The sequence below is a fragment of the Amblyomma mixtum genome, chromosome 2 (genome assembly GCF_055824585.1).
Source record: "Amblyomma mixtum isolate Tamu chromosome 2, ASM5582458v1, whole genome shotgun sequence".
NCBI classification, from domain to species: Eukaryota; Metazoa; Arthropoda; class Arachnida; order Ixodida; family Ixodidae; genus Amblyomma; species Amblyomma mixtum.
The window spans coordinates 258,597,975-258,619,669 of NC_143013.1; the positions used below are offsets into that span (position 1 = coordinate 258,597,975).

At 49.8% G+C, this 21,695-nt stretch overlaps 1 protein-coding gene across 1 annotated transcript in view; it reads right to left on the bottom strand.

The window, feature by feature from the left end:
* Nucleotides 1-21,695, bottom strand: part of LOC149363689 (uncharacterized) — a 58,516-nt gene that overhangs the window by 8,679 nt on the left and 28,142 nt on the right. Inside the window, exons 9-19 of the mRNA XM_089568586.1 lie at nt 20,503-20,621; nt 20,271-20,420; nt 16,857-17,159; nt 13,070-13,204; nt 11,124-11,230; nt 9,776-10,018; nt 8,650-8,818; nt 6,229-6,463; nt 3,421-3,481; nt 2,153-2,278; nt 94-198 (exon numbers count right to left, since the gene is read on the bottom strand). Of these exons, the coding sequence (XP_089424712.1) occupies nt 94-198; nt 2,153-2,278; nt 3,421-3,481; nt 6,229-6,463; nt 8,650-8,818; nt 9,776-10,018; nt 11,124-11,230; nt 13,070-13,204; nt 16,857-17,159; nt 20,271-20,420; nt 20,503-20,621 (1,753 nt within the window). The remainder of the gene's footprint in view (nt 1-93; nt 199-2,152; nt 2,279-3,420; nt 3,482-6,228; nt 6,464-8,649; nt 8,819-9,775; nt 10,019-11,123; nt 11,231-13,069; nt 13,205-16,856; nt 17,160-20,270; nt 20,421-20,502; nt 20,622-21,695) is intronic.

Consider the following 21,695-nt stretch of genomic DNA (forward strand, 5'->3'; position numbering starts at 1 on the left):
TATGCTGTGTGCCCTGAAGCGTCGAGCATGCTTCTTGAAAATAGGCACTCGCAAGTGAAACTAATGCATGGTGATCTCTCCACACATACTCACTGGGCCTGCAGACTGCCATAGTAAACGCAGACAGAGGATAGCGCCGAAGCTGCCAGCGAGGCCGGAAGCGTGATCAACATCCAGCTCCAGAACGACAGGGACGTGCTGCATCATCGGCACATATTGCAAGAACACCACTTTTCTAAATCCCGAAACGCGCGTCGAAATTTTGCAATGTCCCGCCGTTTGGGTTATCCTTTATAGAGGGTTAGCATACAGCGTGCTTTCATCGTACCGGGTAGTTGACACATTGACTTTGCCTTGAGAAATGTCTTCGCAAACATAGTTTGTTTAATCCCGTAAAGATTTAGTAGTCTCTTTGGACAAGAAACGAAAAAAAAAAAAACTACTGACATCTTTACACTCACGTGGTACATGTAGACTAGTATAGCCTATGTTATTTGCTGAACATAAGTTTAAGGCAGCCGCTAAACTACGTGTTTCGAAACTGAATTCGGGGCACACAGTTTAGTCCGCTAGGAGTTGTATTACGTTCACGAGATCTTCACAACTAGGCGCAAACCATGTCGGCTACACCGAGGGAGGGCCTTTTTGATTCAGCTTTTGACGCCGATGAGTCCTTTCGACAACTCTGGGACAGTGCGTAGGTGGCAGAAAGATATATGGTTCATCCTTGCTGTTCGGAACGCATGAGCGATATCGTTCTAGGTATATCTGCCATTAGCCAGCGGCAAAAAATACCCCCGCTCTACCTAATTACATGCTAGCAATAAGGAGACTCCTTTCACATTATCCACGGAAGCGTGGAATTAACGCTCTGAAAGATCGACCATTAATCCTCAAAATTTCACTCATACGTTTATAAGTCGAAATTTGATAGATTATTTTTCCCTGAAGCGTCGCAGTAGTTGTTCAGGCTCTTTTCTTTTTTAACCACGACAAGAAGGATGAACGCGAGGCCAGTTGGAGCAGCATGTTACGAAGGGTAAAGCCAGCCGCAAAAACGCTGCACAAAATCAAGAAGAGCACGAAACAAGTCCTGTGCTCATCGTATTTGCAGCAATATTGGTATATTTGTAATAAGGGAGTAATTACTCATTGGCATCCACCCAAGCGCAGCCATACGGCTACAAAGGAAAGCTATACAGCTTTCTCAGAAACTTCGTAGTTGAAGAAAAATTCGTCCTGGTCCGGGGTTCGAACCCGGGACCACCGCTTCACCGGAGCAGTCGCTCTACCAACTGAACTAACCGGGACGGCAAGCTTATGGTAGGGCGAGAGCGAATTGATCAATAACTCGAAGTGGGAAGAGTGCTGGTCAAATATTTGTTGTAATAAAAACGCAACCTCCGGATTAAGTAATCGCTGATCATGTTCCCTCAATGACGTAACCACGTAGCAAAGTCACATGACCTGCTGCCATCGTTCACATGCGTGTGTGAACCATTGATGAATGCCCCACATGTAACTGGTAAACCCATTACTGCTAAACTCTGTTCCCATTTTTCTCAGCCTTCCTCTCACAAATACCTCTGACTCTAAGACTCGTGTCGAATTACTTAAAGTATAGAACCAAACTTTTGGGTGCGTGTTTGCTTCTTTGTAATGGGACGTAAGGCATTATTATAGACGGATTACAACGTGGTGTCCTTCTGCGAGCGCTGAATAATTTATAATCAAATTTCTTTCTCGTGCTGTTTCGGTTTCGGTTTCAACGGCCAAACGATGGTTGTGACGTCAAAGAAGTTATAGGTTACGTGATGCATGAAAAACTGCAGTGTAGTCGGTGCTTTTACATTCGCTCTCATTCCTACTCTTGAGAAAGGCTGGCTTCAGCACAGTGGTGAATTAAAACGACGAAGCAACGATTATATCACATTTTACCTATAACCTCTTTGACGTCACAGCAATCGTTCGGCTGATGAATCCAAAACCGAAAGAGCATGACAGAAAATTATAAATTATTTCGCGATCGTAGGCGAATACTACATAGTGATCCATGCATAATAGTGTCTTCCGCATCATTATCCACCAAACGGGGACGGGTATCCAGCGGCATCTGACTTCATCAGTGACATGGAGTTGCCAAGTGGCGCACCTGCCCATATTCGCGGCGATGGCTTCGGCAGCTGGCGTGAACCAGTAGCTGGCGATGCTGCCGGCCACGCTGGTCATGTTGCCGCATACGCACAGGGCCGCCAGAAAGTCCTCGCTGCGCCGGTGACTGCATTCCGACAATGAAACAATAAGAGCACACGTGTTCCAAGCGAGCTTCTCCACAGGGTTGGTGCTATTGTGGGAAAGTCAATAAGCAGTATAAGCAAGCTTTTTTTAATGCTGAAACGCATATCGTAAGCATGTACCAACTAGCCCAAGTAAGAGTTTTGCTTAAGCAAACTCGGGCTACTCAAGATAATTTGAACTCAAAGACCGAAGATCCCTCCGTCTTGCATGGAGTTCGAATTAGAAGGAACATTTTTAATACACTAATACATTACATAGCTGGTTTCCACAACCCCTTTCCTACACGTGCGTTGCATGTCAGATCATCTTATTACATGTATGTACAGACTAAGCTAACAGCATATATAGACGTGAATTTTAGTGTAAGCGATCGCATTCACTCAGGTAAGAGATACGCAGGAGCCACCACAAGTAATCTACTTGGCTATGACTGGAAAGGTTTAGGAATTTCCGTTAGGCCAACAAAACGTTTCGCGAGAGTCACAAAGTACGAATTCCGGTGGTAGAAAACGACACCAGGCTGTTCACACAAGTGCTCCCGTAACGTTGTTACGATTGTTCTTGGCTGCGCGGCCTTATTTTCCAGTATATTAAAGGCACTTTCGAACTACACTGAGGGTGTTGTAATAGCACCTACGACGCACCGAGCCGACACCGCATTTCTTTGAACGTTAATTCATTCGAAGTTCGGTTAAGCAACCCTTAAATTTGCGACAAGGTTAATGACACCGCGAAATGTAACTCGCGCCAAAGTAGCGGGCGTTTCACTTATCTCAAGAACAGCCATGTTATACCAGGAAGTCAGCAATCTAATTTGATCCCCCGTGATCCCTCCTGGTCGTCGTTCGAATGACCCATGGATCATGTCACTCATTGGTCGTGCCAGAGACAGATCACATGACCTGTCATTTATTGTTCGTGAGACAGATGACTCACTAAAACCTGTTACACACACGCCATGTTGTACTCGGTAATTCAAGGTGACAGCGCTCGGCCGTTGATTTCATGGTTCTAGAATTGGCTGTTGCATCCACAACCATTGCCCGAATCAACGAAGCGGTGTTTTGCTACTAACGACTGCTTAGATCTCTTGTGTGCCATCTCCCAAAACGTGTCTCTTACCGCTTTTCCTCGGCATCCTCGTCGTCGTCATCGCCAGGAGCGGCGGAAATGAAAGAAGACACTGAAAGGAGAAGAGAGGGTAACAGTTACGAGCGGCAAGCACAGTTCGACATTCTCTGCAGCTTTATAGTGGGATGGAACTTTGCCAAGGGAGCTCAACAGCCGCAGGTCTGTGATCGTTACACAGGTGAAGCACTCGCCAAGAACACTGAGGAGCCAACTACAACCTGCGACGGTTGGCAGGTGCCAAAATGGAAAGAGAAATGCCCCTCTCCTCTTCTGAGGGGCAGGACGAACAGACCACAAGGTGGCTGCCGTGGAAAGAACTGTCACCTGCCAAGTTTGGAACACTGAAGAGCCAGCTGCAACCTGCCACCTTCTACGGTTGGCAGGTGGCAAAATAAAGAGACAGAAATGCCCATCTCCTCTTCTAAGGGAAAGGACGAAGAGGCCGCAAGGTGGCTGCCATGGAAAAAACTGTCACCTGCCAAGTTTGGAACACTGAAGAGCCAGCTGCAACCTTCCACCTTCTACGGTTGGCAGGTGGCAAAATGGAGAGAGAGAAATTCCCTCTCCTCTTCTTAGGGGCAGGACGAAGAGACCGCAAGGTGGCTGCCATGGAAAGAACTGTCACCTGCCAAGTTTGGAACACGGAAGAGCCAGCTGCAACCTGCCACCTTCTACGATTGGCAGGTGGCAAAATGGAGAGAAAGAAATTCCCTCTCCTCTTCTTAGGGGCAGGACGAAAAGACCGCAAGGTGGCTGCCATGGAAAGAACTGTCACCTGCCAAGTTTGGAACACGGAAGAGTCAGTTGTGACCTGCCACCTGCCATGCTTGGCAGAGACAAATCCCCTCTCCACCTGTATGGCATGCGTGGCAGTGCACGGTAGTTCACAGCGAGGTTCTTATGCTATCGCACTATCACATCTAGTCCTAATTAGGTGTCCTCCACGCTTTCTTTTTAACGCAATAGCGTTAAGAAACTCGTGCCGCAAAAACTCCGGAGTAGGTGCCGCTGATCGTGAGCGAGAAATCAACGAAAAATCCCCAGAGAATTAACCCTAACATTAACTAACCCATCAACAACTCTATTAACCCATTAACGCTATCGCGTCAGACGCTTAAAGTGAAGCTTAAGTGTCCCCTCCAATTTTTTTTCTGCATATAGGTTAGTATCGCTTTGACGCGCATAGTGGTGTGTGGTAGCGTCCTTGCCGCTAGAGGCGCTCCAATTGCGCGCTGTAGTGTGTATCATTTCTGAATAGGCATCCGATCCGGTATAGCACCCGAATGCAGCGCAAACCAGAGGAAATCAACAAAATGCGCGCCTAAACCCATTTAAGGTTTACTTGCACGTCTCCCCATCGGATTTCTTGGATTGCCGTTGCCCTCTTTTTCCAGTGATAGGTGCAGAAAAAAGTTTCCCCCGGGTAAACGTCGCCGATGTCATAGAAAGTTGTAATCAGCAAAGCTTTCAGATCATGCACCATTTGCGTAACTTCCCACACAACTCTGGCGGGTTGATGAAACTGGTGAAAACCCTGGTGAAAATCTGGTGCTCTGATTGAGCCAAAGCTACAGGAGGTCAGCCTCCTGTCACGACTCCTGCGACGTCCAGACAAACTTCTCAGCGCTGTTCAAAACACGAACGCAATATAGAATCCATAAGTTGAAGGGCGCTACCAGTAGGTCGTGGCACAGTCCATAGAGGGAACCACGGTCTGCTAACCTGCGTGCAGTGACTTCGGGGAACAGCCGTGTTTCGAAATGGAGGTCTGTAACTGGTACGATCAAAGGGCTATGTTTAAGTGCGATTGCATGGGCGACTGGGACTTCATGACCAGAAATGGCGCAATCCGCACAACGCCCAGTTCATGGCGCATGTATGGCCTCCGAGCGCGGGCCGTATTTTGTACCTTCGTTCTTTTACCTTTCCTTCTTTTGATTATTTGTCATTGCTAGAGGCCACCTGTGACGTCACGGCTGAAAGTTAGCAAACAAGGCCTCTCGCTGGCTCAGTGACCAAAAGCGGACTTGACCAAAGACACAAGCGGAAGAAATGAACGGGAAAGAAGATGTGAGGCGGAGTACGAAAGACGCGGGTTCGATCCCGACCGCGGCGGTTGCATTTAGATGGGGGTGAAATGTTAGAAGCGTGGCAGGAGGCGGCAGAAAGTTGGGTGGGCGGGTAAGATTAAGAAGTTTTTGGGGACACGGTGGGCGCAGCTGGCAAGGGACAGGGTTAATTGGAATGACATAGGAGAGGCCCTTGCCCTGCAGCGGGTGTAGCCAGGCTGATGATGATGATGATGAAATGCTAGAGGCCCGTGAGCTGTGCGATATCGGTGCACGTTAAAGAACCCCAGGTGGTCGAAATTATCTGGAGCCCTCTACTACGGCGTCTCTCATGGCCTGAGTCGCTTTGAGACATTAAACCCCATAAACCAAACCTGAATAGGATAGGAACCAAAAAAATTGTATGAAGTATAATAAAAAGAAAAAAAAAGGAGTACAATTAGGCAGAACAGGTCCCCTCAAAAGATCAGAATCCCGGGGGTGACCTGACTGGGGATAGTTCTTGAGGAACGTGCACATGTGCGTTCACCTTAAAGTGTTGACATCACTGTTGGTTTCTTCAAAGCTTAGATTTGTTGTTGCTCTGTATTCGACGGCTGATTTTTTAACCTTCCTTTATAATTCGTTAATCCTGACTGTTCAGTAAAAAGTGACTTGAACGGTTAACGCGGGTGTATTTTGCAAGAAGCAAGGGAAAGCCTGGAGTCACATGTGACTGCAGTATACTTACTGGCGTTGGAGATGCTCGAGCGCTCTTCGGCACGAAACCGCTGGCCAGCGCCGACATGCTGCTTGGGCGAGCCGGCGCCCTGCATCAAGGGCTGGTTCGTACAGCGGATGGAGAAGCGGCGACTCTTAAGTGGGGGCCCACCGGTCTCTGAGGTCGGCTCGGGGGCCAAGCCGGCGGCCATAGAGACCCGCCGCTGCAGATGCTGCTGCGAACCTGGCGGTCGGGACGTGGAGCCCTGCGCGCCACGTAGAGGCGAGATTCCTAAACTCATCTGACGCTGATGATGACAATCGCGATTTTGAAGCAAAAAGCTTCACTAGGCTCCACAGCACCGCGCTTCGCGTGAGCCACTCCTCGGCGCCGCCGCGGCGCGCGCTACGTCGCCACTTCTCCTCGCCACCGGTTTACCCCTCGCCGCTGCCGTGGTGGTGGTGGTGAAAAACTTTTTTAATACTCAGAGAGGGTTTGGGGATCAGAAGACCCCGCTACATGGTCGGCATTCTTAGTCCGGGACACCGCACGACGAGTCCCCGTCTCGCGCCCGCTTTAAGGCCGATTCACACGACGGACCGTTCGCCCGCGGCCCGCGCACTACGTGTGCATGCGTCAGCACATTGAGGGGCGCGCTGTCGGCCGCCATCCATCCATGCATACAGCGCGCCCCTCAAAGTGCTGACGCATGCTCACGTAGTGCGCGGGCCGCGGGCGAACGGTCCGTCGTGTGAATCGGCCTTTACTAGAGCCCTTTGGGACTCCAGTGTGGATAAGTTAAGGAGGGCAGTCTCCCATGCCTCTCGGGTGGAGGGGGGGGGGGGGGGGGGGGGGATGGTGAGTATTCTGATTACATGCCCACACCATGTGAAAGATATCGCAGATCTCTCCACAGCGCGGCAGCGCCCATCTGTGTTCGGAACAGTGTTTTGCGATGGCAGGCCGCCGTCCTAAGAGGAGAAAGTTCTTTCGCAAGGCGTTGCGAGAACGCGTGAGCGGCGGCGGCGGCCGTAGAAGAGGCGCAGACGTTGCAGGCTGAATTTCAGCACCTCGATAAACACGGCATGGATACAGTCCACGCTCGGTGTAGGGCGCTACAAACAGACCCCGCCACGGTTCTCACAGTTGCTGCGCTCAATGTCAGATCGCTAATTGGGCACATGGCGGGCATTGCTAATCAGTGCGGACATTTTGATGCTTACAGAGGTTGGTGTTGCAGCGGGATCACAAACTGTCCCAATCCCCAAATTTATCATGGCTGTTTATGCCAGCCGTAGTGACTCTACCAGGAACTCCAGCGTGTGTATCTATGTGAAGAACGGTATTGAACCCGTCCAATTGCCTACCGTCGCAGTGGCCACATGAGAATCGTGTGGTGTGCGATTAAGTGAAACTGGAATATCTTTTCAAGTTGTGTACATGTCGCCAAACAGTACAGTGGACGATGTTGTGCGAGTGGTGTCGACTGCTATACCAAGCCAAACGGATGGTGAACTGTGTGTGGTTGCTGGAGACTTTAACCGTACTTCGTCAACCCTCGATGTGTCTTTCAAAGGCTGCTTTAACTTGGACTTGGTCACGTCTCCCATTGAGCCCACAGCACAATGGGGGACAACTATAGACCTTGTCTATCAGGGACAGGGTGTGCGTTCTGTATACTGCGTAGCAGCCACAAGCACAGCTGCTTGCTACTACTCTGGTCACCGGGCCATCTTTATGGCTATGCAGAAAGTGCAAGACACTGTGTTCATTGAAGAAGGAGAAATAGAGATTTTAAGAGCCTTGTATAACGATTGTATAAGCTTTGTGTACCTATAACAACACGTTTTAGAAAAGCTAGAAAACTATACCCAAATTGTAACCCTATGTATGAAACCTTAAGCTAAACCACGAGCGTCGCCACGAAGCTTTTCGCTGCGGGATATCCAGGCTTAACACTTTAGCTAAGCCTCAGCCCAACTTTTTTCTATGCATTTTCAATCTTTGCGGCACACATCTGCGGTCACTACCTGCCCTAAGTAGACGTACTCCCTTACCACTTAGAGCTCCTCGCTGCCAATCGCAAACTGATCTTGCCTTTAATGACGGAGCGGCAGCTGAGACCACAATGGACCAAGGGGTAGTTGTGGCCATGGCCTAAGGGGGCTTAGTTGTGGTGAAATGGTGAGGCCTAAATTTGGTTCATTTAAATGTGACTTTAAGTAGTATTTAGCGGAGGAGCAAGAGTTCGAGGGTACGATTCCAGCCGCAGCGGCCACATTTCGATGGAAGATAAGTCTCAAAACGACCATTTATACTGTACTTTCCGTGCACGTTAAAGAACTCAAGGCAGTGGAAGCTAAACCCGGAATGCACTCACTCCTAAGTGCTAGTAGTGATTAGACGGCTTTGGTTTTTCCAGGGACTTATACAATACGCTTCTTCACGTACCTGGCCCGAAAAATCGCTCGACGAGTCAATCCGGCACACTGCGAAATCGGCGCCCGCTCCAACGCCGACGACGATTGGTTCGGCGGCTAGAGACACCCCGGCGCCCGAGCCAACGTGCTTGCCTGCTGCTGCCTCTCCGGACGTTCCCGACGCGGAAGGGTGCGCCGCCCTGCGCGGCGAATAAAAGGCGCCACTGCTGCACTCTATAAACAGAAAGGAATAAAGAGGGAGTAAGCTATCTTCTATCGCACGCCCCTTTAAAAAAAGGAGTGCACTAGAGGACAGCTTACTATTAGATTGTGGGAAGAGCGCTTCCTGGAACAGGAACACGCGGCCCGGCAAGCGTGTCCGCTGTCATCTATATATTTCATTCAGAACGAGAAAAGAGTGGTGGCGTAACTTCGCTGGTCACATTCTGGGCGTCGCACAAAAAAGAACTTCATTTTACACATGGTAGTGTCTGTTGTATTCCTAGATGGCTTGCAAGTGATGTCAGAAAACCACGATGGCACACCGCGCCTATAGCTCCTCCCAAGCTATGTACGTGTACTAGGCAAACAAACTGGATTTCGCTCTCCGTCTGGTCCTTTATTATGGTGGCGAACGCGAGATTGGTGCAAGTATTGTAATGTATTGTAGTGAGTTTTATGGTGCATGAGCAACTCAGACCATCGTGCGCCAAACACATGGTATAGTTTCTTTCAAGAATTAGGTGTCCTCAGAGGCAGCCCTTGTCCGGACAAGAACTCAGAGGAGCCCAACAGGAAATGAAATGTAGAAATGCCACAAAAAACTGCGAAACGATGTCATCATGGGTGCCACAACAATTATAGATGAACAGCCATAGTCAAAGTCTTCAAGTCATAATGTCTTCTTCAAACCACCCCTCCCGCTCCAAATCTCTATGAAAACGAATAGGACCACTGTTCTCAACTTTCGATACATTTTTCTGTCTTTAGCGGTGTCGTGTATGTACCACTGCTCTCCGAGCACTCCGTGGCCGAGCTGATCACTACGAGCGGCAGAAAGAAGTGCCGGAGTTGCATTGTTGGTGGCGCGCGCCACGTCTCCACAGAAGTGGTCCGTAAGTGAGATCCGAGGTGCATAGCCCAAACGGCGCGCGTACCTGGTGAACGTGGACCTGCTGCCGGTGGGTTCCTCCGTTGGCGGCGCCAGGATAGCCATGCGGCTGGGCGGTGGCGGCATGTCGTGCTGCATGCGCCGGCGCTCACTGTACTCGAACACGAGCGGCTTGTCGGCGAAAGACTGTCGCCGACGCTTGGCACGGATCAGCTTGCCCTCGGGCGGCTTGCTGCCCTCCGCCAGGGGAGACTTCCCGTCGGCCGGATTGTCGACGAACCGGGGACCGCTTTCGTGAAAGAGCGAATTCGATTACGCTCTCTGCTATCATCATCAGCTTGTTTCCATGCGTTCATTCCAACACACAGGCCTCTTTAGCGTCAGCTTAAAGGAGTATAGACAGCTACCATGTTTTCTTCTTTGTAATGGTGCGTAAGGCATTATGATGCACTTTTTACCACGTGGTATCTTCCTAGTACCGCAATATAATTTATAATCGAATTTCTTTCTCGTGCTGCTTCGGTTCCGGTTTGAAGAGCCGAACGATGGCTGTGACATCAATAGGTCACGTCAGCCATGAAAAACTGCAATATAATCGGTGCTTCTACATACGTTGTCATTTCTGCTCTTGAGGAAGGCTAGCTTCAGCATAGTAGCGAATTAAAATGATGAAGAGCAACTATATCGCAGTTTTGCCATGCCTCACGTGACCTATAACCTCTCTTTGACAGTTCCGCACCAGCACCCAAGGAATTCTCGGCCATACTACAAAATTATAGAGGCATAAGAATGCGATATCCCCCGCCGCACAAATCTCTCAACAGAGAGGAAGCTGTCACTTGGAGACAATTACAGACAGGTTCTTATCCAAACCTACACATACTGAACATACTAAACAAAATGCACCCTACGATATACGAGGACAAATGTCCCTGGTGCGACGAAAAACCCACTCTATTTCACATCACATGGACCTGCCAAAACGTAGACGTGGTCGCCAAAATACAAAGCCCAAGTGCGGAGCAATGGGAGACTCTGCTGTCTAGCGGCCGCTGTGAAGACCAACAAGGTCTGGTAAAGCGAGCTCAACGGGCGGCAGTGGCCCGCGGAACCCTGGACTGAGGGCAACAGACCATTGATTAGAGGTGGACGACATCGTCAGAGAAGACTTCTGGGGATACAGCCAAGGAGAGTACATCTCTGAAGATGCCCCAAAACCGCGGAAAAAAGAAGCGCTAGAGTACAATAAAGTTTTCCTGCCTTCCCACAATGCTATCAACGGTAGTAAGGTTGAACACACTGCCGTATCCCGGCCTTTGTAGAGGTTTGGAGAGACTTAAGAGGAGTACAGAGCCTCTCAGCAACAAGGCTGCAGCAACTTCGAAACTGCTTACGCGGGCGTGGGCGTCAGTGCTCCGAGGGGGTCCGCGTTGAGGAGCGCCGCTTTCGAGGCAGACTTGAGGATGGACGCCTTCTGCTTCAGCGCCGATGCCCTCGAGCTCTGCAGGCACACAGCGAATAAAACAGGCGGCAAGTTCTTGCTTCTTTATACGCATTTCTAATTTCAATCTTCACTGTTCTCTTAAAGTCGCTGTGAAGGTTACTGAATAAAGATGGAGCGCAGAACATGACTGAAAGTGGCGAAATCATCAGGAATGAAATTCATGCGAACGAAACAGACCGGTGGAAGTAACAAAAGACCACCCAGGGTTGGCATTTCCAGACGTGCCTTGTCAGAAAACACGTGAAAGTATTATTTAATGATGCTTATGTTTTATGGGGATTTAACGTCCCAAAGCGACTCAGGCTATGAGAGACGCCATAGTGAAGGGCAAGGGAAATTTCAACCGCCTGGGGTTCTTTAACGTGCGCCGACATCGCACAGGACACGGGCCTCGAGAATTTCGCCTCCATCAAAATTCGACCGCCGCGGCCGGGATCGAACCCGCATTTTTCGGGTCATCAGCCGAGCACCATAACCACTGAGCCACCGCGGCGGCGTATTATGTTTTAATTATTTAATGATACGGCCGGTGACGAAGTGCTCAAATTTCAGATAGGGAGGACAGTTAGCCATACATTCAGGAAGCATTCTGATAATCGTTCGCGGCTGACATTAAGAATTATGCCCTCAAGATATTCAATATAGGGTATTCTTTATTTTTATTGACCCAAAAAGTACAGAATTTTTTTTTCTGGAAAAATTGGTAAAGCCTAGCCGAAATCTGCACAGGTTTGATGGTGGGTTTTTCATTGTCACATACCGATGGCAATGAAAGCATAGAGAAAATAGGCAAGCAATTTCGAATTTTAACTTTCAGAGCGTGAGCTCGAATGCCAGCATTATACATGAAACACAAGAACATTCAAACGCGACCAAAGGGTGGTACCATTGGTACACAGACTGTGGACCACCTAGTTGGCGTAGAATGTTCGGAGTGATATCAAATGATTCAGCACGTTACGGAGCATAAGATTACTAGTCGAAACAAAGCGTGCGTATCATAGGGATTCACACTGACGACCTTTGGTTCCCCAAACCGTAACTTCTTTTAACCTCAAGCATCCATTACGGCCAACCTAACTCTCCAACCCTGCAATCCCCCTTCACCCCACCCCAACCCGGGAGGACTGCGAAGCGACCCTGCTCGGCTGCTCTGACCTGCAGGCCCAACGGGCCTTGGTCGCGCGAGCCCGGGCGGTGGCCAACGCCACTGGGGTCCCGAACTAGGGACCTCCACCTAGTACTTGTAAGGGCTGGCCCCCTCTGGGCCAGCTCATGCATAACCTCTTTGATCATGCATAACCTCTTTGACCGTATCCGTTTATAAATGTTTTCCGCCACCACCAACCTAATTAACGTAGGACAGTCGAAGTGGTGTCAAACGATTTTTCTTCTTGCGCTGTATACGTTTGCATCAAAAAAGTAAATATCCGGATATAACGAAAAACTTGTTCCGGATATAGCGAAGAAGGCTAATGACGCAATATCCATTCGATAATGCTAACGCTCGATACTCATACGCTGACTCAGCGTTTTGCTCTTTTCTGCTGTTCAGAGGGCGTGCGTACTATCCTCACATATTAGAAAATAGTGTTAGCGTTTCAGGTTTACCAAAGCCCCTCCATAGCGTTTGAGGGGCTTTACGCCAGACAAGGTGAGTCTTCGAGCAGCCCAGGCGCGACGCACAATGGCTGTCCGGGTTAGGAAGATACATCACCCATCCCTCTTTGGGAGCCCACCGTCACCTGACCTACCAGCAGCTGTGGTTTCGTATAAAGCCCCTCCATAGCGTTTCTTCCACCAAGTGTCATGGAAGGGCTTTAGGTTTACCTTGGCGTCAGGGCTCTCGGTGCCGCCGCCGTGTCTGTCGTCGTCCTCCCAGCACTCGATCGAGTCCCTGTCAACCAGGCCTGACCGATGGCGCTTCCACAGGGCCATGGCCAGCTCCTCGTACAGAATCAACGTGTCCACCTAAGGAAGAAGCCGCCAAAAGGTTGCTGTTTCTTGTATGTTTCTGTGAATCAATGCACGAAATGAGCAACGTAATCCTTTTGCAGTTTCAAGACTTTTTAACAGAAAGTACAACACAAGTAAACGCTATAGACGGATACAACTCAAAACCGCAGAAAATTGGTGAATTGGTTCTCTGGTTTTCTGAGGAAAGGAAATGGAGCAGTATCTGTCTCACATACAGGGTCTGTTCTGAAAGTAGTAGGACTGATTTTTTTTAATAAAATTTATTCAAGAGGATAGTACAAACGATAAGAATTTTTCAAAGTAGCACCTTTCCGCACCTACACGCTGCTGGTAATGAGATTTCCAGTTTTCGTACCCCTCCAGGAACGCCTGGACCGGAATGCTGTTTAGCTCCCTCGTCACGGCATCTTTAACCGCCTCTACCGATCCGTGATGTTTCCCCTTGAGCGTCGATTTTATTCTCGGGAATAGAAAAAAGTCTGGCGGGGCTATGTCGAGGATATAGGGGGCCTGAGGCAGCGTTGCCGCCTAATGCTGGGCAAAAAATCGGGGTCCTCATTCACATGATGAAGATCCCGGCAGATCGCTTTCCGGTTGGCCTTTTGCTCCTCTGACAACACTCGCAGCACCAACTTCCCGCACACTTTCCACATGGCTAAGTTTTCTGTCACGATCTCAAAAACTTCGGTTTGAGGAATGCTCAAGTCATCAGCAATCATTCTGATATTCATCCTACAATCACTGTTCAATAAATGTTTCACTCTCTACACATTTTCCTTAGTCGTGCTGGTCGAAGGGCATTCGGAGCGGTCGTCGTCTTCCACTCTTTCCTGACCTTCTCGGAACAGCTTGTGCCACTCAAAAAACACCTAATCTACCCATGGCAGCGTCACCGTAGGCCTCTTTAATAATGTCGTGAGTCTCTCTGCCCGTTTTACCAAGATTTACGCAAAATCTGATCGCGTATCGCTGATCCAGTAAACGCGCTATGATTCTGCGTGACGAGACGTTTCGACAGGGGTTCACAGTACAAGCGATCTGCTCTCTTCAACAGCCGAGAGCCAACTGCCGATTTTCGCCCCTGCACGCGCAGACCGCCTCTCGTCCGCCCGTTCGCCCAGGAAATAACCAGTCCTACTACTTTCAGAACTGCGCCGTAAGGGTAGGGAAGAAGGTGGGAGTGAAAGAAGAAAGAGAGAAATAGGTGCCGTAGTGGAGGTCTCCGGAGTAATTTCGACCACCTGGGGATCTTTAACGTGCACTGACATGACACAGCACACGGGCGCCTTTCGCGTTCCGCCTCCACCCGCCGCTGTGGCTCAGTGGTTAAGGCGCTGGTCTACCAAGCCCAGTACCCGGGTTCGAACCCGACCGCGCCGGCCTCGTTTCGATGGAGGCGGAACGCAAGAGGCCCCCCTGTGCTGTGCGATGTCAGTGCACGTTAAAGATCCCCAGGTGGTCGAGACCTCCACTACGGCACCTCTTTCTCGTTTTTTTTTTCACTCCCACCTTCCTCCCTTCCCTTACGGCTCGGTTCAGGTGTCCGCCGAGATATGTGAGACAGATGCAGCGCAATTTCCTTTCCTCAAAAACCAATTTCCATTTACATTTATTCCGCCTCCATCGAAACGCGGCCGCCGCGGTCGGGTTCGAACCCGGGTACTCCGGCTCTGTAGACGAGCACCTTAACCACTGAGCCACCGCGGCGGGTAGAAAGCAGCGGCTCCTACCCAAGCAGAGCCATGTATCACAAAATGTGGCCGAACAGATACGCGAAAGAGTGCGTGTGGTGTGGGGGCTACGCCACAACGTACCACGCCACCTGGGGCTGCGAAAAAAGCCCTTTACTACCAAAGGTAAATAGCCCTAGTCTAGAGCAGTGGGAGGCCCTCCTGGCTGACTCCGACCCGAGCACACAGCTTATGCTGGTGACGAGGGCCAAGGCAGCGGCGGAGGCCAACGGGATCCTGGACTAGGGAATACCGACCACTGAAGCTCCACATCTATCTATCCCCATCCCCCTACTCCCTAACTCTTCCTTTTGAAAAAAAAAAAAAATAAATGTTTTCACTACTACTACTACTTCCTCGCCAAAGGACCCCTTTAGCCAATGGCCTCGGGCGATTCTCATGGCCCAGCTAGCGAGGCAATGCAGGGAGCGGCGCCACAATGGAGAGAGGGGTCTATGCCAACTAACCCGCGAGATTATCGAAGCAGTGTTAATAAATAGGTTAGCGGATGACTGTGTATCCAAGCCGTCGATCGCTTTTCGTGCCGTCCTATAACGAGCTTTCTGACCAACTCTGATGACTGTAAGCTTGCAATAGGGTAAGCTCCCAGTTAAGAAACTAAGAATTTACAGGGTCATCTGTAATTCGACAAAGTCATGGCGTCTGCGTTGTTCGCGGCTTCCGTGTGTTACCCTCACTGCGTCTGTCACGCCGTACGCCCCGCACTGCATTGATGGATAAGAGACCACGGGTGACACATGCATACCCTACCATACCTTACAATGCCTGCCTGCCTGACTGCCTGCCTGCCTGTTGTAGAGAGAAGGCAGGTAGATGGGTTCCTTGAAAACACTAAGTGAACAAGGGACGGGGTAGCCTCAGAGAGCTGCTTTACTGACGCATAATTCTTTGCGCATATTCTATTACTAATGTGCGACAGCACTCATACGCTCACCAACACTGACCATAAGCTTATCGCCATACGTTGTACTTGTTCGCCGTTCGCCGTACGTGCTTACAGTCTTTGTCCAAAGTCTTAAGGCCAAAGGCTTTTCGCTCAGCCTCACAATAGAGCCATTACGACACTATTAAAGACCGCAGGACCTTGAACTGTTAGCAGAAGGTTTCTTGTAAATGTAAAGGAGCTTCCTGATTGAATGATGGTTTGAATGATCCATTTCACTGCAGGTGAACTCTGTGGCCTTACTATCTCGGATTGCCTAGCAACCCGAGTTACTACCCGAGCTTACCCGAGCAGCGCCTCCTAGGAGGCGCTGACCCGAGTCACTGAGGAGCTTAACCCTTACAAAAACATTTAGACAGTCTATAAAGTTTGGTTTGGTTTATGGGGTTTAACGTCCCAAAGCGACTAAGGCTATGAGAGACGCCGTAGTGGAGAGCTCCGGAAATTTCGACCACCTGGGGTTCTTGTCTATAGACTTATGACTATAAAGTCTATAGACTGTCTATAGACAAAAGTCTATATGCAATACAAATGCCATAGACAGTCTATAGAGAATCTATAGATTTATGGCCATACACTTTTAGTAGACTTTTGTCTATAGACGGTCTATAGACTATGAAGTGACAAAAAGCAATATCTATAGGAAGTCAATAGAGTCAAATGAAACAGACTGTCCATAGACCATTTTTGGGTTACGAGCCCCCCTCCAATTGAGGAATGAACAACTTCTTTCGCACGTCTATTCGGTTTAACTACGTTACCAATTTTTACCTACATTACCAACCCCTACCAATTTTTTCTTCAAATAATATATCACATCCTATCTCTCCGCTTCTTAGCTTCAACCCTGAAATAGTTTCAGTGTCTGCAGTTCAGGGCGGTAGCAATATATCTCACCTTCAATCCCTCCATTATCCAGCAACCACCATATTTTATGGGCGAGCGGACGCACCTGTCGCGAGTGGCCCGCGGCTTCTTCAGCGGCGTGGCGCTCGAGGCACCGCTGCGTGTCTTGAAGGCCCTCGTCGCGCACGAACTTGCAGACCCGCTCCACGAGGCAGGTGACGACCACGGCGACCAGGCTCTGCGGTAGCACGAGCGACGCCACGAACGTGGCCGCCGTGAGCAGCACCAGCAGGGGCCTGACGCGGCCCCCGAAGCGGCCCACCAGGGCGTAGCTGAGCCGCCCCACGGTGGCCGTCTCGTCGCCCGCTAGCACCAGCCACAGCAGCAGCACGGCCGTCAACACATCCACCTGCCGCGAGGGGGCGCCACTGGCCTTGTCAAAGAATGCGCTGCCCTCTCGGGAGTGACGCGAAAACTAGTTTGCTACGCATAAAATTTCTTGGGCAAAATGTTTGTTTGTTTGTTTGTTTGTTTGTTTGTTTGTTTGTTTGTTTGTTTGTTTGTTTGTTTGTTTGTTTGTTTGTTTGTTTGTTTGTTTGTTTGTTTGTTTGTTTGTTTGTTTGTTTGTTTGTTTGTTTGTTTGTTTGTTTGTTTGTTGGGTTTAACGTCCCAAAGCGACTCAGGCTATGAGAGACGCCATAGTGGAGGGCTCCGGAAATTTCGACCACCTGGGGTTCTTTAACGTGCACTGACATCGCACAGTACACGGGCCTCTAGAACTTCTCCTCCAAAGAAATTCAACCGCCGCGGCCGGTATCGAACCCACGTCTTTCGGGTCTGCAGTCGAGCACCATAACCACTGAGCTACCACGGCGGCAGCGTATGACAATTGAGCGTTAGCAATATCGAATGAATATTGCGTCATTATTAATCTTCGCTATACCCGCTAAAAAATTTTCTTTATATTCGTATATCTACTTTTTTATGCCAACGTATACAGCTCAAGAAGGCAAATAGTTTGACATCATTTCGAATGTCCCATGTCAATTAGTTAGGCCGTAATGAACGTTTGAAGTTTCAAGAAGTCACAGTTTGGGGAACCAAAGGTCGTCGGCGCGAATCCCCCCGGTTTACTATGCTTTGATTCGACAAGCAATCGTATGCTACGCGTAACGCGCTGTATTGTTTGATACCACTCCGAATATTCTACGCCAATTAAGTGGTCCACAGTCTGTGTACCAATGGTGCCACCTACCTTGTCTTTCATACTAACGCGACCTTGAGGTATGCGAGCACTCAAGCTAACGCTCTGAAACGTGCACGTGAACGATCAAAGGCTCCAGAGGCCCGCATCAGTTTCACTGTAGAGACGATGTGGTGGTGAAAAACATTTATAGTGCAATAAATATTTACAGAGAGGTGATTGGGGTAGGCCCTATTGGCCCTTTCCCCTAACAATACTAGGTGGAGCCCCTATTCCGGGGCCCCATTGGCAAGCAACGCCGCCCGCGTCCGGTGAACCAAGGCCTTTTGGGTCTTTAGGTCCTGACAGCCGAGCAGGGCCGCCTCCCAGTCCTCTCTGGTGGGGTTGGGGTTGGGGGGGATGGATGGGTTGGATTGACACGCCCAAACCATGTGGAAGGTGTCAGCCACCTCCCCACAGAACTGGCACGTGCCATCAAAGGATTCGTTGAAATGTTTAAGTACCGCCGGGCACAGTACAGTGTTAGTAAGAATTTTGATGAGGAGGCGCTCGTCAGCGCGATCCAGTCCCTTACAAGGGGCCGGGTAGCGCCGGTGCTCCTCCTTGTAGTAATCGGTTTGTCTATCATCTCCTCGTTGGTTGTAGTTAGGGCGAATAGCTTCGCAAATTCAGCATGGTTAAGTGCCGCAGTACCGCGCGTTTTTTGTAAGGTGGGATAGGGCGTCCGATGAAAGTAATCTATGGGGAGGCCTTTTTTTTCGGAGGTGGTTGAATCATTCATTCTATCAGTTACGCGACCAAATCCGAATAGAAATGTAACAATAAGGAGTTCTACTTTCTATATGTTCCTGAGTTCCCAGTTTATCTAGTGTTTTTTTAGACACACACACTGTGGAATCGTGAGCGCCACGCAGAGTCCTTTGTCGACATGCGCGTGTTCATGAGGTGCCCTCAAGCAAGGCCGGCCAGAGTGACCAAAACATTCGATGGCGCACGCAATAAAATGAGTTATTCGCACTCTTGGCACTCGAACGCTGCTCTCTGCAGCTAAACCAGCTGTAAGACAACCTTGTATCCGACACTAGGCTACCATCGCCGCTCTTCCCGAGCTCCAAGAAAACTACATGCGCGAGGGTGCCCAAGTCACATGTAATTAGCTGCGCAATGACCAGCAGCGTTTCCAGAATGGATGCTGCTCTTTTGTAGCGAGAGCTACACTACGCCAGCTCTTCGAGACTTCAGCGTGGCACCCCTAGAGCTCCGCGGCGGCGTCGTGGCCTGGAGCCGGTTGGTCACGTGATGCGGAGCAGCTGCTACTGCCGGCGGCGCGGCGCGCCGGCGATACCGAGCTGCAACAGCTGTGCGCATGCGCCATGTCGAGTCGGGGGGGAGGGGGGGGGGGAGTGGTGTCGCAGCTGTATAAGTAGGCGGCTCGGCGGAGCTCTCGCGTCACTCCACGTTTAACCACAGCTCAACCACAGCCAATTTTTTTTTAGCAGAGGCCAAGATAATGATTAGGCCATCGCACTGAGTGGAAAGACGTGTTTCCGTGTGCAGAGTGCTCAAGCAGTACGAGGCAAACGACAAAAGGCAAAATTAGACCGTAGCTGATATGATAGCCTTACAGGTGGTGTGCTCATGTGCATTGGGGTGTAGGTCTGTGTGGCTCGACTTTCACCCGAGCGCCTGTGGGCGGCCTCGTTTCCAACCAGACCCGAGTGGGCTGGTCCAGATAATACCTCATAATACCTCATACGAATTCAGCACTACAGAGGAAACCAATACCTTTAATAGCATCACAGACATTCAGAAAAAGAACAAAAGGATCTATCCTCCTCCGGATAGATCGCTTAGCTCGGCTGAGGCCTATGACTGGAGAAGACTCCAAGCTAGAAACTTCGCATCCCCGCTCTGGAGGAGCTGGACAGGAGGTGACACGAGGGAGGATGCGGAGGTGTGCGAGTTCTGCGGGCATACCGCTACACTCGAACACATACTATGGAGATGCCCAGTGCCCCAGGATATGGCAGAATCAATAATTCAGAGGAATGGGAGACCATACTCAGAAGTGCCGACCTTAGCATACAACGATACGCTACCCGCCTGGCAGCAGAAGCTGCGCGACTATACCGTTGCTAGTCTTCCAGCTGCGACGCTGCCCCTCCCCGGACGCCTGCGTGCGGACCCGGAGGGGCACGGGTCTTCTTCTGGCGGAAATAAAGTTTCTTCACTCACTCACTCACCCGAGCGCCGCGGCTTGAACCAAGCAGCTGCGACAGGGCGTCGCTTAGTTTAGGTGAGGTGAGGGGAATGTACCGAGAAGTAGTTGGAGGCGACCTGCTCGTGTCCCATGATTCCCAGCAGTGGCAGCGCGATGGCCGGCAGGAAGGCCAGCACCGCCTTGGGCATGGCGCGCAGCTGCCACCAGCACATCATCAGCAGGACGCAGTAGAAACACTTGCTCTCCTGCGTTCGCGAAATCCACAGTTATCAAACAGCCGCCACACCCAGCGTGGCGCTACAGTCTATAACGATGGTTGAGACAGACCTTGGTGCCGGGGTACAATATGGGGCATAGGTAGAACGGCAATAGGTAGCTCAGCAGTCCAGAAGTCTGGCGCTCGTGCGGTTCTGGCTTGTCGTACCCGCTCCAACGCCATTTCATTTCTGCGCAGTCAGCCGTAAGGAGTGGCGACGGTTAAACGATGGCTAGTGAACTCAACTGGTTCAGTGATTGAAAAAGCGGAACTCGCTTGTTCAATCGTTGCACCCTTTGCTGCTGGCTGGAGCCAGGAATGCAACTTGTTTGGACGCTTTGAATTGGTCTTGTTTATTCAACCGTCCCTTCGTATGGAATTATGGAAATATGGAGTCCATATCATATGCAAATTATACGGACATTCATAAGCTTTTGTATGGCGCTATTAAACTTTTCATAAGACTTTCATTAAATGGGCATGACGTCATATGGAGTCCGTAATTTTCTATACGCGCTCTTCATAGAATCCATACTGACTCCATGGCCTCCATATTTACGCCATATAATTCATATGGGAATATATGGAATTATGAGACTCGCCTTGTGGAAACTTTCAGGAGGTGTTAAACAAATATCAGATATTCCTATATAACCCTTGAAATGGGACTGGTGACGCAGTTGAGAAAAGCTCTACTACATATCGCTTTCGTTCGGGTGGAGCGACTAATTCGCTCTCCAGAGGGAAGTATTTCGGCATGATTCCGCAAATCTTGCGATATAGATTCTGTACACTTCGCCTTATCGCAGGGAAATGCATCTTTCTTCTGATAAGATACAAGCACATGGGAGAAAATAATAATGTGTTCAGGCCGTGATACTCAAGTTGCTGAAATACAGGCTCGGTCTCATTGTCAAAGGTGTTGCGATCTGGATACTGAAGCGAGCTTCTTCACTATATGACAGGATCGATATCAAGCAAAACCTTGTGCGCCAACCAGTCCTTTTACTCACGGTGCACAGGCTTCAACCCAATCAATATTCTTGTGTTAAAACAAGTGTAAAAGTATATTTCAGTGGCTTATAATCGACGACGCTTAGCAGTCAAATGGAGCCAGAGTAAGAGTTCGCGTTGGCGATGCGGTGTGCATTTGTCGACGACTTTAGCGATATCTCACAGGGCTTTGAGCGTCAATCAGTATTAGTGATTTCGTACCAGATTAATGCGTCTTTTAGCCCAGGATGCCTACAACGACACATTTCAC